The following is a 16,309-nucleotide window of genomic DNA, read 5'->3' as shown; positions in this document are numbered from 1 at the left end:
TTTACAGCGCTTTGACCTTTCAGTAGTACACCACTGACAGTGAGTACGTCGCTAACTTTGTTCAAAAATAAAAGTAGTTTTATATTTCTAAGTTTTTGATATTTTTATTCAAGATTCGGGGACACGACGCTCCTTCGCCGCGTGTTGCTCCCGCAAGCGACGGGCGGCGTTGCCGACTGGACGACGAGGTATGTCTTTTGCTCAGCCCTTCTAGTTTGCTACTCGAGCGGCCCATCTTCGGGCTACTCCACTGACGATGCTGGCTAAGAGCATCTCCAAGCGCGTCTCAAGGAGGTCTTTTCAGACGATTTTTTTTACATCAACATTGAAAAAACGATCTAGTCACGTCATCAGAAATTTGATTTTCGCCGGCCTGAACCGAAATCAGCGCCAGCGGACCCAGGCCGAACCCCGGCGCGCTGAGGGGCGCCCGGAAACGCCGGGGTGAGTGGTTTTGGCGCGAAAAAGCCGCGGGCCAGGTGCGTCAGCGACACCGCGCCTCGTCCTCCCAACGCCTTGGTTTCCCGCGCGGGGAATCAATGGCAAGGCTGCCGCCAGTCAGCCTTGCCATTGATTCCTCACGGGAAGGCGCGTCACGGGACGGCGCGCCGACGCCTTCCTCCCTCGCACGCGTACACACGGGCGCGGCGTGGCTATATAAGCCGGTGGCCTCGCTCGCCTGTGGCCACACAAGTCCCGCCCTCGCCGCCGAGCTTTACCTCTCTCGAGCGCCGCCGCCGAGCTCTCCCTCTCCCTCTCCCGTGAGCCGCTGCCAGCCCCTCCCTCTCCCTCCCCCTCCCCCTTTCCCGATGGCCGAGCGTTTCCCCGGAGACGAGGCGGCGGCCAACGGCTTCGGCCGCCGCACTCTCCGCGAACAGGAGTCGTGGCTCTTGTTCCAGGCGAACATCCCGGCGCCGCCGGACATGCGTGCCGGGCCGACGGGCTGGAAGCTCAGCAACGGGGGAGTGCCCATTCCCCCGTTGCCCGACGCCGTGGCTAAACCCTCCTACTTCGCCGACGAGGTCGAGGTCGTGCGTGCCTCCCTCACCGACGCCCAGCTCTCCCTCCCCCAGTACGCCGCCGACAACCACACGGCTTGGGCGGCGTACTTCCAACGCCGTCAGCAGCAGCGGCTGGCGTCCACCAACGGCGCGGCGGTGGTCGGCGGCATGAAGAACAGCGAGGGGCGCCGCCTATGGTGGGGCGTCCCCGGCCGCACACTCGAGGGCGTGCTGATGCACCTCGAGGGCGGCAACAACCCGCCGTTGGCGTACCCCCCGGCGAGGGCGGCCGCCGCGGCACACCTCCAACGCGACGGGCCATGGGCGCCAAGGAGGTTCGGCTCTTCCTCCTCACGCTCTTCCTCGCACTCCTCCGGCACTCCGGCGCTGCTTGGCGTCAAGGCCGAGCCCGCGGCGGAGACGCCGCTCGGCCGGCGCACTCGCAGTGTCGGCATCGTCATCAACCAGGGCGGTCGGTGCGCCTCCTCGTCGGCTCGTCCTCCGCGCTTCGTCAAGCCAAAGACGGAGCTGGGGCTCGCGCCGGTGAAGGCGGTGCCGGGTCTCCCCGCCGTGAAGATGGATCACGGCGAGGTCGAGCTCGACGACGACGCGGCCCTTGAATGGGCGCGCCAGGACTCCCTGAAGATGGCGAGGGAGCGCCAGTGCGCCGCCCTGCGGGCGCTTCGCGGAGCGCCGCCGGGGCCGCGACGAAGGAGTCGTCGTCGTCATCGACGATAGCGACGACGGCGACGCACCGCCGCCGCCACCAGTCCGCCATGGTGACACCGGGTCCAGCAGGGGCGCCCGCGTCAAAGAGGAGAAGTTGACGATGACGACGGCGGTGAGGATGGCGGCGACGACGACTACTCGGCGTTCAGGCAGTTTCTTTTTTAGATTAGTTTATATATTTGCTATGTAATGAAAATCAGCGAACTTTGTCCAAATATATGCCCAAGTTGGATGAAATTTGTCGTGTTTAGCCGAACTTCGCCGAATTGTGCCGAAATTTGCTATACTTTTTTATTTTTTAAACGCGCCTGGGGGCGGCCCTAGGGCCGGCGGCTGTGGACCAACTCGCCCCCAGCCCATTTTTTGCGCCGGCTCACCCCCAGGCGGCAATTTTAGGCGCTCCCTGGGGGGCCAATGGCTGGGGATGCTCTAAGCCCCGATGATCCACACCGTAGAAGAGAGGGCGGAGGGACCAAGTTGGGATCTACCATCGTATTCGGGTCCCTTTGCACTTTCTGTGGGAGTTGCTATGGGCCCCCTCACGGTGCCAGGGTTCGGGGTAGTCCGTCTCTCGGGCTCGGCGGTGGTGGCGCTCGGCGTCATCACACTCTTGAAAGCCTCGTCACGGATACTGGTACCTCTCAGTTGAAGATGCACTATAACATGTGGTTGGCCTTTCCCCTATCGTGTCGCATCTTCATCCCTGGTGAGAGACCCGTTCGCTTGATGCCTGCAGCTTGGGTGTGGACTGTTTGAAGGAAATATGCCCTAGAGGCAATAATAAAGTTATTATTTATTTCCTTATTTCATGATAAATGTTTATTATTCATGCTAGAATTATATTAACCGGAAACATAATGCATGTGTGAATACATAGACAAACAAAGTGTCACTAGTATGCCTCTACTTGACTGGCTCGTTGAATCAAAGATGGTTAAGTTTCCTAGCGATAGACATGAGTTGTCATTTGATTAACGGGCTCACATCATTAGATAATGATGTGATTGACTTGACCCATTCCGCTAGCATAGCACTTGATCGTTTAGTTTGTTGCTATTGCTTTCTTCGCGACTTATACATGTTCCTATGACTATGAGATTATGCAACTCCCGTTTACCGGAGGAACACTTTGTGTGCTACCAAATGTCACAACGTAACTGGGTGATTATAAAGGTGCTCTACAGGTGTCTCCGAAGGTACTTGTTGGGTTGGCGTATTTCGAGATTAGGATTTGTCACTCCGATTGTCGGAGAGGTATCTCTGGGCCCACTAGGTAATGCACATCACTATAAGCCTTGCAAGCATTGCAACTAATGAGTTAGTTGCGGGATGATGTGTTACAGAACGAGTAAAGAGACTTGCCGGTAACGAGATTGAACTAGGTATTGAGATACCGATGATCGAATCTCGGGCAAGTAACATACCGATGACAAAGGGAACAATGTATGTTGTTATGCGATTTGACCATAAAGATCTTCATAGAATATGTAGGAACCAATATGAGCATCCATGTTCCGCTATTGGTTATCGATCGGAGACGTGTCTCGGTCATGTCTACATTGTTCTCGAACCTATAGGGTCCGCACGCTTAAAGTTCGATGACGATTATATTATGAGTTTATGTGTTTTGATGTACCGAAGGTAGTTCGGAGTCCCGGATGAGATCGGGGACATGACGAGGAGTCTCGAAATGGTCGATATGTAAAGATCGACATATTGGACGACTATATTCGGACATCGGAAAGGTTCCGAGTGATTCGGGTATTTTTTGGAGTACCGGAGTGATGGCTGGTATTCGCCGGTGAGTATATGGGCCTTATTGGCCTTTAGGGGAAAGAGAGAGGAGAGGTTGCGTGCCCCCACAATGCCTAGTCCGAATTGGACTAGGGGGAGGGTCTGCGCCCCCTCCTTCCTTCTCTTCTCTCTCCCCTTTCCTTGACTCCTACTCCTACTACTTGGAAGGGGGGAATCCTACTCCCGGTGGGAGTAGGACTCCTCCTAGGGCGCGCCATAGAGAGGGCCGGCCCTCTCCTCCTCCACTCCTTTATATACGGAGGAGTGGGCACCCCATAGACACAACAATTGATCTCTTGATCTCTTAGCCATGTGCGGTGCCCCCCTTCATCATAATCCACCTCGATCATATCGTAGCGGTGCTTAGGCGAAGCCCTGCATCGGTAGAACATCATCATCGTCACCACGCCGTCGTGCTGACGAAACTCTCCCTCAACACTCGGCTGGATCGAAGTTCGAGGGATGTCATCGAGTTGAACATGTGTAGAACTCGAAGGTGTCGTGCGTTCGGTATTTGATCGGTTGGATCGTGAAGACGTACGACTACATCAACTGCGTTGTGCTAACGCTTCCGCTTTCGGTCTACAAGGGGACGTGGACACACTCTCCCCTCTCGTTGCTATGCATCACCATGATCTTGCATGTGCGTAGGAAATTTTTGAAATTAATACGTTCCCCAACACTGTTAGAGTCGAGGACACCGACGGCATCTCATCTTGGAGTACACACAAAGATATTACCAAATCAATAGCTTCCATGTATGCTAACGGACTTGTGTTGTAATTAAACTCGATAATCATCTCATGCTATAAATATATGAGGAGGCTTGCCGAGGCTGACATTGAGCCTCCTAGTATTTTCCCTACTGCATGGTATCAAAGCTGATTGGTCCTCTCCTACCTCGAACTCGACCGCACACCCTAATCACCCTCCTCACCGCCGCCGCTTCCCTCAGTCTCCACCCTCCTTCTCACCATGAACGCTGACGCCGAGCCCTAGCACTAGATGCCGAGTTCCGCAACACACCGCAAGGAGACATGTCCATCCACGACTACTGCGCCAAGCTCAAGCCTCTTGCCGATGCTCTTAGCGACGTCGCCCAAGACATCTCCAACGAGACTCTCGTCCTCATAGTGCTTCGCGGTCTCAACGAATAATTCTGCCATCACTACACCACAACACGAATGCAACGACATGTAATCTGCCAGGAGAATGCACTTAAGGCGACAGATATACTGCCGGGAGGGAGTTTCTCCTGGCAGATAGAACTACCACAAGAACGGCTGCCGGGGATTACTTGTCCCGGTAGATAAACTATTCCCGGCAGTTTCTCTGCCCTGTCTATTTTATTTGCCGGCAGCTCTATTTCTCCCTGTCACCGGCAATAAAACTGCCAGCAGAACCTTGGTAAGCCGGCAGTTAACATGCCATCACATTGATTTCACTAACAAAATTTTCTACGCAGCTTATCCCTAGTTTAATATACATTCAGTATGTTTGGACAAATCATGCTAGATCTCACAGCTCATAGAGACTTCTCAATCAAAGTTACATATAAGCCACATCCAAAACCTTAAGCTTCATTTGATAAGCGACCAAATACTTGTTTCTAAATACATCAAGGATGTTGTGCCACAAAAGGAAAAAAATACATGTTTCTAGATGTGCTACACAGCCAAAATGAGCATACATCGGCTTATGCGCTAAAATAACCACCAAAATTAGGAAAAAAAAGTTAAGTATGGACGCCTTGCAGATCTTGCCAAACCTCCAACACCTTCAAGATCTTGTCAAACCTTCAGGAGATGTGTTCAACGCCTTATTTATAACGCTAAGCTGAAAAAAGTGAAGTGAAATTTGAGGTTAGTCCAAACTGCATCTGCATGCTAAATGATCACTTGCTAAATATAAATATCCAACTAATAAAGGCACAATCTAGTACTTCTATCTATCAGAAAAAGAACAAGAACGACTCTTATGAGAAGAGGAGGGGTAGCTCGGCAGCACCACCACCATCAGCATAGCGTGTAGAGGAGGGTCACCAAAGCAGAAGACAGGAAAAGGAGTAGCATCAGCAAGTAACACATCATCAGTCTCTCCACTCGCCATTGTAATCTTGCTGCTCTTCAGATCCATTCACATCCTCTCCCCCCACATGCACATAACACAGGGTAATCGTTCAAAATATTAGACAGGATTTGTACGCAGAAAATTGGACAAAGAACTTGCCTTGGACTGAGCAACGTGCTCAAAGTAGAGGTGCTTGAAGGAGAAGAAACACCAAGTATATGCCTTATGGGTTTTTAGTTGCCTGAGTGGAGTAGTTCTGTCGAGGACGAGATGAAGCAGTGGCGCAACCCCTGCGCCAGGATAGCTAGCTCGAGGTCTGCGCCCCCAAAAATTGTGTTTTCTAGAACCTATGCCCAAACAGTTGTGGTTCCTTGATATTTACACTTAATATTACAGTCAAACTTTTTCGGCAGTGTGCACTGCATACTGGAACCAAGTAGGCACATACATACATTCTACATCCATGTTCCCTTTAAGACATGATGACAACACGATGACATTAACTTAACCAACTAAAGATATCTGTGTTTTCACTTCTCAACACCCCACTGACAACAGCTACTCCATAAAAAACAACAGGGAATATGCAGCTAAAATATTTCTGCACACCACTTCAGGATGTTCTACTTCTTAGTGCCCTTATTAAGTTTTCAACCTGGGTTGCCTACGGCGATCTATGATCCATTCATTATGATTGAAACTACCATATTTGAGCCTATGCTTTCAGACTCAGAGGTCATAGCTAACAAATAGCAAATCTGCTTTGCTGAATTCTATCAGACAGAATCCATCTCAAGGATGTTGTAAACAGAGTCTAGGGTACCCTACATATCGGTTCACTTTCCTACATATCGCCTACCATTCTATGAAATATGATTATGTCGTCTAACACTCTAATTCAAGATCTAGCTGGCATGCAAGAATAAGAAACTATATCAACAACCACAACCAGCAGGATTCTATTCTAATTGATTTGCTATTGTGGTGAGAGTGTGAAATGTGATTGCAAATAGTAAAAAGCATCATCTCTGGAGAACGTAGAGCAGTAGATGGAAAAATAGACATCCAACAAGAAAAAAAATAACCCACTTAGACCTCAAAGCCAAGAGAAACATGAATATTACCTCACCTCAGCTTGCTTGTGGACGCATTCCTGCTTTTGCCATGGACTTGTCCACTTCCAACTGCATACAGAGAAGCAATGTTTTTTAAGCAATCAACACAATATAAGTGTCCTTGCTCTGGTTCATCTTTTAAACAATAACAGCAAATCAGCATGTGGTTCCAAGCTCTGGTTCCTTACCATAAGCAATCCATAAACATCAGATGGGACACTGGACAACCGAAAATAACAGATTATAAATAGAGAACAGTGCTTGCAAAACTGCTATTATTATTAAGCAAAGAAAAGGAGCTTGTTACTTAGTTATACTGACATCTTGTACATGAGCTTTTCGCACACACAAAAAAGAGATATCTTCTACATGAGCTTGATCCTTATACTTTGACATCTAGCTAAGGGAAGAACAAGAAAAAACTTCCACTAGTAGTTTTTCAAGTGACATCCAAAGCCATGAAAGTAGACTGCTAAATTATCACATTATTTGCATAATATAGAAGCTCATAAAAGAAGCGCTTATAATTAAGTAGCAGCACGAACCAGAATAAGCAGAGTATCTACAAATATGTTTTGATTAGTACAGTGAGCAGAATATCCAATTTCCCTTCCATACGCAAGACTTCGTGTAGTAGTGAATTAACTTCGTAAAGCTTTCTCTAGAATTAACTAAAAGATAAATGAGATAGGGATATACATTGGACCAATTTATACTTCCGACATGCCATCTCTGAAATATCAAGTCATCACAAAGCATATATTTTCAACAGACAATCATGACAAACCAATACTATCACAGATTCTTCTTGTAGTACATGTGTAACCACGACCAAGCATTGAAACCATACATCAATAAATAGCTTGTACTGCTAAATTCGGGAACTAAAATAAGCCGTGAGCAGCTAAATGGAATCACATTCAAATACACGCTACAAACAAAATAGGGTGCAGAATTACATATTTACATAGCTAACCAGCTAGGCAAGTGCACAACCAACAGTACAGTTCACCTAACCCAGACTAGCACATGAGCAAGATCATAGACCTACCAATGAAGAATTTATTACCAAATAGGCATTGCACCCAACTTGTTAGGCATACAAATAAGTCACCAACAGTACATGCCGGCTCAATCAAATACTGTGCTTGTAGAATATAGAGAAAATAAAAGGATAGAGCTCTATTTTTGTTTCCCGCAATAAGGCAAGCGCACAGCCTACAAGAAATCGGTTTTGATGTGAATGCATAAAGGAATGGTTGTAGGTTGTAAGAGAAACAAGCTGAGGAACAATCTCCATAATACAAATGTAGAGTACAGATCACACAACCCAGAGCAGAAGATAAACAAGATGAGACCAACTGATAAAAAAAATTAGGAAATAAGCAAAGCATCACTATCTAGATGGACTGCCATTCAAATCTGCAGTTTCCCACTTTCAATTTGATTCTACAAGGTAATATTAGCAGTAACCTAAAAGAGCATGGTTACGATGGCCAATATTTCATGCTTCAATATTTTAAATCGTCTAACATCACAAAAAAGGTGGATGCAGTATAAACAATGCATCTTATAAGCTTAGTTCTTCTTATGAAGTTATCAATGCATCTTATAAGGTATTATACAAAGATCAGAAATCAATGATTGAGAGGCTTTAAGTTCCTTCCAGACTTATCAAGATAACGATTGAATGTTAAACAACAAAGAAATAGTACCACATGGCAATAGCCAAGAGAAACATGTATTACCTCCTCAGGTTTGCTTGTGGTAGCCTTTGTACTTTTGCCATGTATTTGTCCTCAACATCTCTAGTCATTTGGGACCTAAGAACTCGAGTTACTTCAACATTATGCTTTTACGCAGTGCTCTACAAATAACCAAACAAGATGATGTAAAAAGTTGCATCAACACTGAAGTAAAGCATGACAAAGTAAACTGCACAAAGCATGAACCACACACTTTTGGTTGCTGAACTGCAGGAACAAAATAGCACTTGTTTGCCCCTGATGCAACAGAAGGCTAAATATAACTGGAGCAAAGATTTATTTGGGCTATCAGCCTCATTGGGGTTCAGAAGGAATAAATCAGAACCCTCACCTACAGACAATACAAATATTGCGCCAGAGCAATCAATAGAACTACCTCTGTTCGACTTCCCCACTTGTTCTTCTCTCATAAGAAAATAGTCCACAAAGTCCAAAACTATTGCGCTCACCAATCCCATCTGAAGAACTACTGGCTTGATAGACTGCACGAGGATCATTAAGAAAAGTGGTAGCATCAAGACCATCATCTAGGGAAAAAGCATAAGAAAGAAAATGAGGACAACAAAGTACACATCGCACGCGACAAAATGGTGAGATTCTTCTCCGTGGACACGCACCTTAGGGAGGAGGTCTGCTCGGGGGAGGAATCTCGCGAAGAAGAGTGTGGTGGCGAGGGAAGAGGTTCGACGGAGGATGGTGGTCGCCGGTGGTGTGGCTCGGCAACAGTGGTGGTGCGCGTCAGTGGGGTGCTCGGCGGCGCTGCTGTGGGGTAGTTGGGGGTGACGACGGAGCTGGTCGGGGTGGAGGGCGGTCCGCGGTGATGGGGTTGGCAGTGGTCGGGTTGAGGGCATCCGCCGGCGGCGGGATGGCTGGGGGGGCGGGGGGGCGGGGGGCGGTGACCTGGTGGGTGGAGGGCACGACCGCATGGTGGATGGGGAGATTTGGGGGCAGCGGCTGCCTGGTGGAGGGCACGGCCGCATGGGTGGATAGGGCGATTCGGGGGCGGCTGCGGCCTGGGTGGAAGGCCCGCATGTCTATAATTCATTTGGGCCAAAAAAAATTGTATCTCGCGCGCTTTCCCCTCCTAGCGCGTCCTTAGGGCCAATAATATTTAGGCCTCCCGCCAGGACAGTCCCCGGCAGAAAGTGAGCCGTGATTTAGTTCTCCTGGCAGATGGTGTGCCCTTAAATCTACCGGCAGTGTGTGTGCCTTCCTTGCTCAAGTTCTACCGGCAGTTTCTATGCCCTCAGGTCCTTATGCCGGCAGCAAGAAATGTCCCGGCAGTTTATTTGCCCCTGTTCAGCTATTTCTCCCGGCAGTTAACTGCCCCCAAATAAGTGTTGTGATGTAGTGCATCTTCGGTCTTTTCTTCCGTTCCAAGTGGTGTTCCCTTCGTTCTTGCAGACGCGTTCTGCGCTCGTCCTCGAGGAGACGCAGAAGAAGATGGACGCCAAAAATGCGGCCGCTAAGGCGTTATGGGCAAACGGCAACAATGTTCTCCCTCAGGCTGGCGGCGAGCGTGCTCCTCCTCCTGGACCTAGCGCCGGCTACAGTGGCACCAACTCCCGCACTGCCCACTTCCACCCCATTGTGCCCTACTCCAACCCTGGCCGTGGTGGTGGAAGCAGCGGCGGCCGCGGACGTAGCCGTGACAACCCATGGATGTTCAATCCATGGACCGGCCTCCCGACTCGTGCGCAACATCAACAGCAGGCTCCCATCATCTCGTCCCAGCCTCGGTGGCGTGCTCCCAATGCCGGTGTTCTGGGCCCCTGACCCAGTCCTGCTTCCTTTCGGGCGTATGCTGCCTATAGCCCCCAGCACACCAACAACAACCCCATGATGCTGTCTCCATCTGTTGGCTATCCAGGAGGCCAACAGCAGCCGCAGCTTGATCCGGCACTCCTCAATGCACTACAGAACATGCATCTCCCATGCAGTATAAACAATGCATCTTATAAGCTTAGTTCTTCTTATGAAGTTATCAATGCATCTTATAAGGTATTATACAAAGATCAGAAATCAATGATTGAGAGGCTTTAAGTTCCTTCCAGACTTATCAAGATAACGATTGAATGTTAAACAACAAAGAAAATAGTACCACATGGCAATAGCCAAGAGAAACATGTATTACCTCCTCAGGTTTGCTTGTGGTAGCCTTTGTACTTTTGCCATGTATTTGTCCTCAACATCTCTAGTCGTTTGGGACCTAAGAACTCGAGTTACTTCAACATTATGCTTTTACGCAGTGCTCTACAAATAACCAAACAAGATGATGTAAAAAGTTGCATCAACACTGAAGTAAAGCGACAAAGTAAACTGCACAAAGCATGAACCACACACTTTTGGTTGCTGAACTGCAGGAACAAAATAGCACTTGTTTGCCCCTGAATGCAACAGAAGGCTAAATATAACTGGAGCAAAGATTTATTTGGGCTATCAGCCTCATTGGGGTTCAGAAGGAATAAATCAGAACCCTCACCTACAGACAATACAAATATTGCGCCAGAGCAAATGCAATATACCACTGTTCGACTTCCCCACTTGTTCTTCTCTCATAAGAAAATAGTCCACAAACTCCAAAACTATTGCGCTCACCAATCCCATCTGAAGAACTACTGGCTTGATAGACTGCACGAGGATCATTAAGAAAAGTGGTAGCATCAAGACCATCATATAGGGAAAAAGCATAAGAAAGAAAATGAGGGGCAACAAAGTATGGGCAAATAGCTCCCATGCGACGTCGTTGGTGTGAATTGTCTCTTATGCGACGTCGTTGGCTGTAATAGCTCTCATGCGACATCTGCGTTGGAAAAAATAGCTCCCATGCGACACTGCTGCCTAATCCAAAGACACATGTTTAAAACTCGAATCAGGTGAGCGGGACCCATAGCGTGGGACCCACTAACTTATCCAACTCAGCATTGGTCAGGTGAGCGGGGCCCACAGCATGGGACCCACTAACTTATCCAGGTTAGCATTGGTATAAGAGGACACCGAGCCGTGCCCCGAGCTGTGCAGCACCCGAGCCCATCCTCCCCCCCTCCTCCCCCTCCCCGACCGTTGTTGTTCTTCTTCTTCGGCGACGACGCGCAGCAACGTCGTTCCGGGCCGCGACTTAGCAATGTCGAGCTCCGCTTCAGCCTCCCGCCGCTCATGGCCGTGCTATGGCGCAGTGCCCATGACAAGGTGCCCTGCATGCCCACGTATCGCACCCCTGAAGCGGCTAGTCACAACGACCGACAAGAATGGCAACCTTGGGCGGGAATTCATGAAATGCGAGAGCAAACCAGAGCAGGGAAAGGTGAGATTTTACTTATCAATATGCCAATTTTGGTTTTTTTCTCCCAATTTCATATTTGCCCAATTTTTCCCCATTTTTCATCAGATTTGGGATTTAGGGTCCATCTTTCCAATTTCATAAATTGAAGCAATGCACCCATTTTGAGTGGCTAGATGAGTACATAGAGCGGATTCAACTGGAGGGTGCATCAGGGGAGCTCGATTTACCGTTGGAGGCGGAGAAGTTGGGCAAGTTTGGATCGGGTGCGTCTGGATCTGCCCATTCCATTGGGGCTACTGTGGGGGATGCAGTAGTGACGGCAGAGCTGAAGAAGCTGAACAAGCAGATGAAGAAACTCATCGAATTGCAGAAGCAGGGCAATTTGATGGGGCTGATGGCCGGACTTTTTTATGTTTGTGTAATTGCTCTCGCATTTGTTTATGTCATGATAATTAGTCGTAAGTGAATAGATTGGGCATCATTTGTAATCGTAATGATATGTATATTTGAATAAAAGTGTTGCGCTGTACGAATTCAGCATGTCCTCTCCACTCTGTTTCGGCTTCGTTTTTTTAGTTCTTCAGTTCGTCATCAGTTTCAGTTTCAGTGATAGAGGGAGAAAAGGAAAAAAAAGGTTCGTCCATAGTTGCCCGAAAAGGCCAGGCCCATATAGAAGTTAGGCAGGGCCGAATGGAACATATCCAGGCCCATTGATAAAAGAAGTGTAGCTAGTGCAAAAAAAGTGCACACGGTCATTGACATCGATATATCTTTTTGGCTTTAAGTTATTTCACAAATTTTAAGTTTCCTGCAGTCACCTTTTTTGAGATAACTCATCTGATAATTATTTGAGCTATTTTTATGCATAAGCTATCGTGTCCGATGGTACGGTCCCGTGTTGTTTCGGCTAAAACAAAAGGTTGGTTCTAGTTAGCAGTCTAACTTGCAGTCTTTGTGAACCAAAAAAGTTGCAATTGTTTGGTTCTAGTTTATTTCAACCAAGCACCATTTTTAATTTTTTTTGACTTGTGCTATGGTGTTTTTAAAGTTTTTACTCGTGTGTTTCAAACGAAAAAGGCTGTGCCTCTCTAAAAAAAAGAAGACATGTAGTGTACCCCTAGTAGCATCTCCTTACAACATAGAGGGGCATCCCCTTACAACATATAGTGCATAAAACATAAAAGGAAGATAATTAACTAGACACGTGCTAACAACAACTTATATGATTGGATCATGTTTTAGTGCATTTTTTAGTACACATGGCCACATAAATAAAATGCAATGGAGAAACTTTAGGACCGAAAAAACATATAGATAGATAGAGGGGCATCGGGTACCCTAGTAGCATAGATAGATAGAACATATAGAGGGGCATCCCCCCACTACATATAGTTCATAAAACATGAAAGGAAAATAATTAAAACTAGATAGATAGAAGACACGGGCACACACGCCCGAACCAACACAAAGACAAACTAGATAGATAGAAGACTCGCACTTGAACAACTCCTTGGCCCCTCCTCCTTGGGCCCCTCCTCCTTAGCCGGCACCCCTCACTCGTCGTTCTCCGGCATCTGGTAGGGGAGGGTGTGCATGCCGTTGGGGTGAGGGAAGATGTGGTGGAAGTTGGTGAAGATGTTGTAGGCCGTGAACGCGATAAACTCGCATCCACACCAGAACACCTCACAGAGGAGGTGGTGAGCGTCGTAGGGGTTGGTGAAGGTGACGTAGAGGCCGATGACGAAGCCATTGGCGTTGCCATCGTACTGCTCGTGGAGGTGGAACATGGGCAGAGTGCCCGGAGGGAGGTGGCGGTAGCCGGCTTGGAGGAAGAAGCGAGCCAACTCTCTAGGGCCCCTCCACCTTGAGATGGCCCACACCCTCAGGCTATTCTCCACAACGACTCTGGCCGGGTACTGTCTCTCCGGCACGGTGCGAGGGCGACGGTAGGTAGGGCCATTGAACTGCATGGTGGCTCGAGTGGTGGATTTGGCTCGAAAAGAAGAAGGGGAGGAGGCTTGAGAGATGAGTGTGAGAGGATGAGGACATGGTGCCCTTTTATAGCCGCGTTGCAGCCGTGGTCAATGTGTACACGGTGCCTTCTCGATCGTTTTCTCTTCTCCGTTCGCACTGGCATAAGTAATTGCGGGCATTAATTCAAAAAACGGCGGGCAGAGCATCCAAAGAGGCACATGCCCGTTCATCCGCGCGTGACACTGAAAAAGGAGCTGCACCACCGACGCGTCCGTCTCGTTGAAGCATGCATTTGTTAGAATAGCTTAGATGCGACGTACCTATATGCTGCGCCCCTGCCGTGCTTTACTGCGTCGATGCGTGCATGCAAGCCCGCATGCAAATGGCTAGGCTGTGTCACATGAGCACAGAATAGCTAGGCTGCGACGTTGCATGGCATGCATGGGACAGGGATGGCCCACATGTCATTGACCCTCTCGCATGCAGCCCATCCACCCCCTCTCGACGGCCGTGCGCACGCACGCCAGGCTCTGCCGGACCCGATCCGCTCGGCCCAACGGTCACTTAGATGCTCCCCCGCTCAACGTTATCTGTTCGTCAGAGAGAAAAAATGGTGGCCAATCAGATTGGAGAATCAGGGCTCCCACGGATCGCCCCCACGGAATCCTTCTAGAAGGCCTATCCGACGGCAGCAGTTTGGCGTTAGGGTTAGATCGACGGTGGATGTTTGGCGCTAGGGTTACATGGGTTTTGGAGGCAGTCAACGGGGTTTTGAAAGGTTTGACCGAACATTCAAATGTGTATAACTAATTAAAAAAAATCTAAAAAATGAAAAACCTGCGCATATAGCCTTTTTATGTTACATAGTTATGATATAAAATGATAAACTTGATCTAATGATCTTTGCATGAAAAAACCTTCACAAATTGGACTATCTCGACTGAGGTTGCATAGAGTTCAAAGGAGTGAGAAGAGGGTTTGAGGTTTTGAAAATGCAAAAAAATCAAAAACATCACCTTAGCTTCATTTTAGAGTGACTAAGGAGGATCTGAAGTTATTTTTGCATTTTAAATTTTTAAACTTGTTTTATTGCTGACTTTGTATTAAAGGGTGTTTTTTCAAAAATAAATTAAATAATATGAATACTTATTCAAAAAAAGGTGAGACTTCGTATTGATCCTATATAGGTATAATATAAGCTAAGAAAATCTTTTTTGGGTGATTTTAAGAAGGTCGAAAAAAAGTTGCTTAGAAATGGGCCGTTTTCCCTTACTTTGGAGCCTGTTTGGACAACATTTTCAGTGACTATGAGTTGGACTTCACAAAAAGGGTTGGATTTATAAACTAAAGTGCATAGTAGTACATAAAACGATGCAACATCACAGAACAAACAAATGAACTCAAAAAATATTGGAGATAGGTTCAAATTTGAATGTCGGTTCAAATTTGAATTTTATTTCAAGTCAAATCAACATCATAGCACATAAGTTTTCACATGAAAGAACATAAGTTTTCACATCAAATGACAACAAACTTAAGTTTTCACATCAAATTTGAATGATTTCGACTCTATTGCTTTTGCTTCTTTCTACCACTCGATTTCTTCTCCTTTTTTCCACCGTTTGGTTCCACGGCGCATAGTTTGTTGATGCTGATGCTCTTGCTTTTTGGCCCCTTGGTTTTCTTGCCAACTCCACTAGGCCCCCTCAACTTTTGCACCTGACCATGTCCCACTTCTTCAGTTTGCACTTCTGTAGATTGAGTAGATGGCACACATTGTTCAACTACTTCAGTTTGCAACTCAACACTTGGCAGCACAACCTCCAAACATGGCAACACAGTTGTCAAAGCAGATTCACATGGCAGCACAACAGTTGCTTCATCTGCAACAGTTTCAGATTGCCCTAGCGCCTGCAAAACAGATTCAGTATGCATCACATCATCCAAAACAGAAACACTTAGCTCATGTTCAGCAGTAACAGTTTCAGTTAGCTCCATATCTTTGTCACCAAACATTATCTTCTTAGTGCTCTTCCTTCTAAAGCCATTGAGTCTTGCTTTTTTCACTGGCCAGCATTGTTCAACAACAAGAGGTGGGGCTTTTTATGCATGCTTCCTCCTAAAAAATAAAGCATTTGACTTGGTTAGATACTATAACAAGTAGCAAAATCAAAAACTTGCAAAAACAGTAACATAAACATACTTTGGCCTCTGAGGAGTGTAGATGCACTTGGATGAACCAATTATGTGCCCAAGTACCTCACACAATTTGCACCTATTTTTGTTACCTTTTTGAGCCCTTTTGGGCTTATCATTCTTTTCCTTTTCCCTTTTCCCCTTCTTACTACAACCACCTTTCTCAAACCAAGCTTTGAATCTGCTCTGTTTAGGCCTCCCAACCTTTCTTCTAGTGACAGGGGGACACAAGGTAAATTCTATTTCCACCTCAGGCCACTGAGATTGGTCAGTCAGTGCAGGAATTGGACTTGCATATGCAGCTTTGAATTTTTGTACTGAATAATACTCATGCAAATATGGGTGCATATTTAACCTGGGTTTAGATGCCAAAAAAAGTAT

The 16,309-nt window shown here is 47.3% G+C and overlaps 1 protein-coding gene across 1 annotated transcript; it reads right to left on the bottom strand.

Moving 5' to 3' along the window:
- Window positions 1-8,379: 8,379 nt before the first annotated feature.
- LOC125547372 (serine/arginine repetitive matrix protein 1-like) lies at window positions 8,380-9,401 on the bottom strand. The gene is made up of 3 exons (XM_048711265.1): window positions 9,093-9,401; window positions 8,852-8,957; window positions 8,380-8,576 (listed from the first exon to the last, which is right to left on the bottom strand). The coding sequence occupies exons 1-3, from the start codon at window positions 9,399-9,401 to the stop codon at window positions 8,557-8,559; spliced, it is 435 nt and encodes a 144-aa protein (XP_048567222.1). The 3' UTR covers window positions 8,380-8,556.
- Window positions 9,402-16,309: the final 6,908 nt, after the last annotated feature.

Source organism: Triticum urartu, chromosome 3 (assembly GCF_003073215.2).
Source record: "Triticum urartu cultivar G1812 chromosome 3, Tu2.1, whole genome shotgun sequence".
Lineage (NCBI taxonomy): Eukaryota > Viridiplantae > Streptophyta > Magnoliopsida > Poales > Poaceae > Triticum > Triticum urartu.
Note: the sequence above shows the minus strand (reverse complement) of the source record. Positions and strands in the feature narration are given on the sequence as shown.

Bases quoted from the DNA above. Each gene is read 5' to 3' on its own strand.
- LOC125547372 (XM_048711265.1), bottom strand. From the start codon at position 9,401: ATGCGGTCGTGCCCTCCACCCACCAGGTCACCGCCCCCCGCCCCCCCG. The intron at 8,958-9,092 runs GTGCGTGTCCAC...ATCCTCGTGCAG, and splicing joins GAGCAGACCTCCTCCCTAAG to TCTATCAAGCCAGTAGTTCT. The intron at 8,577-8,851 runs GTAGTTCTATTG...GGTTATTTGTAG, and splicing joins AGTGGGGAAGTCGAACAGAG to AGCACTGCGTAAAAGCATAA.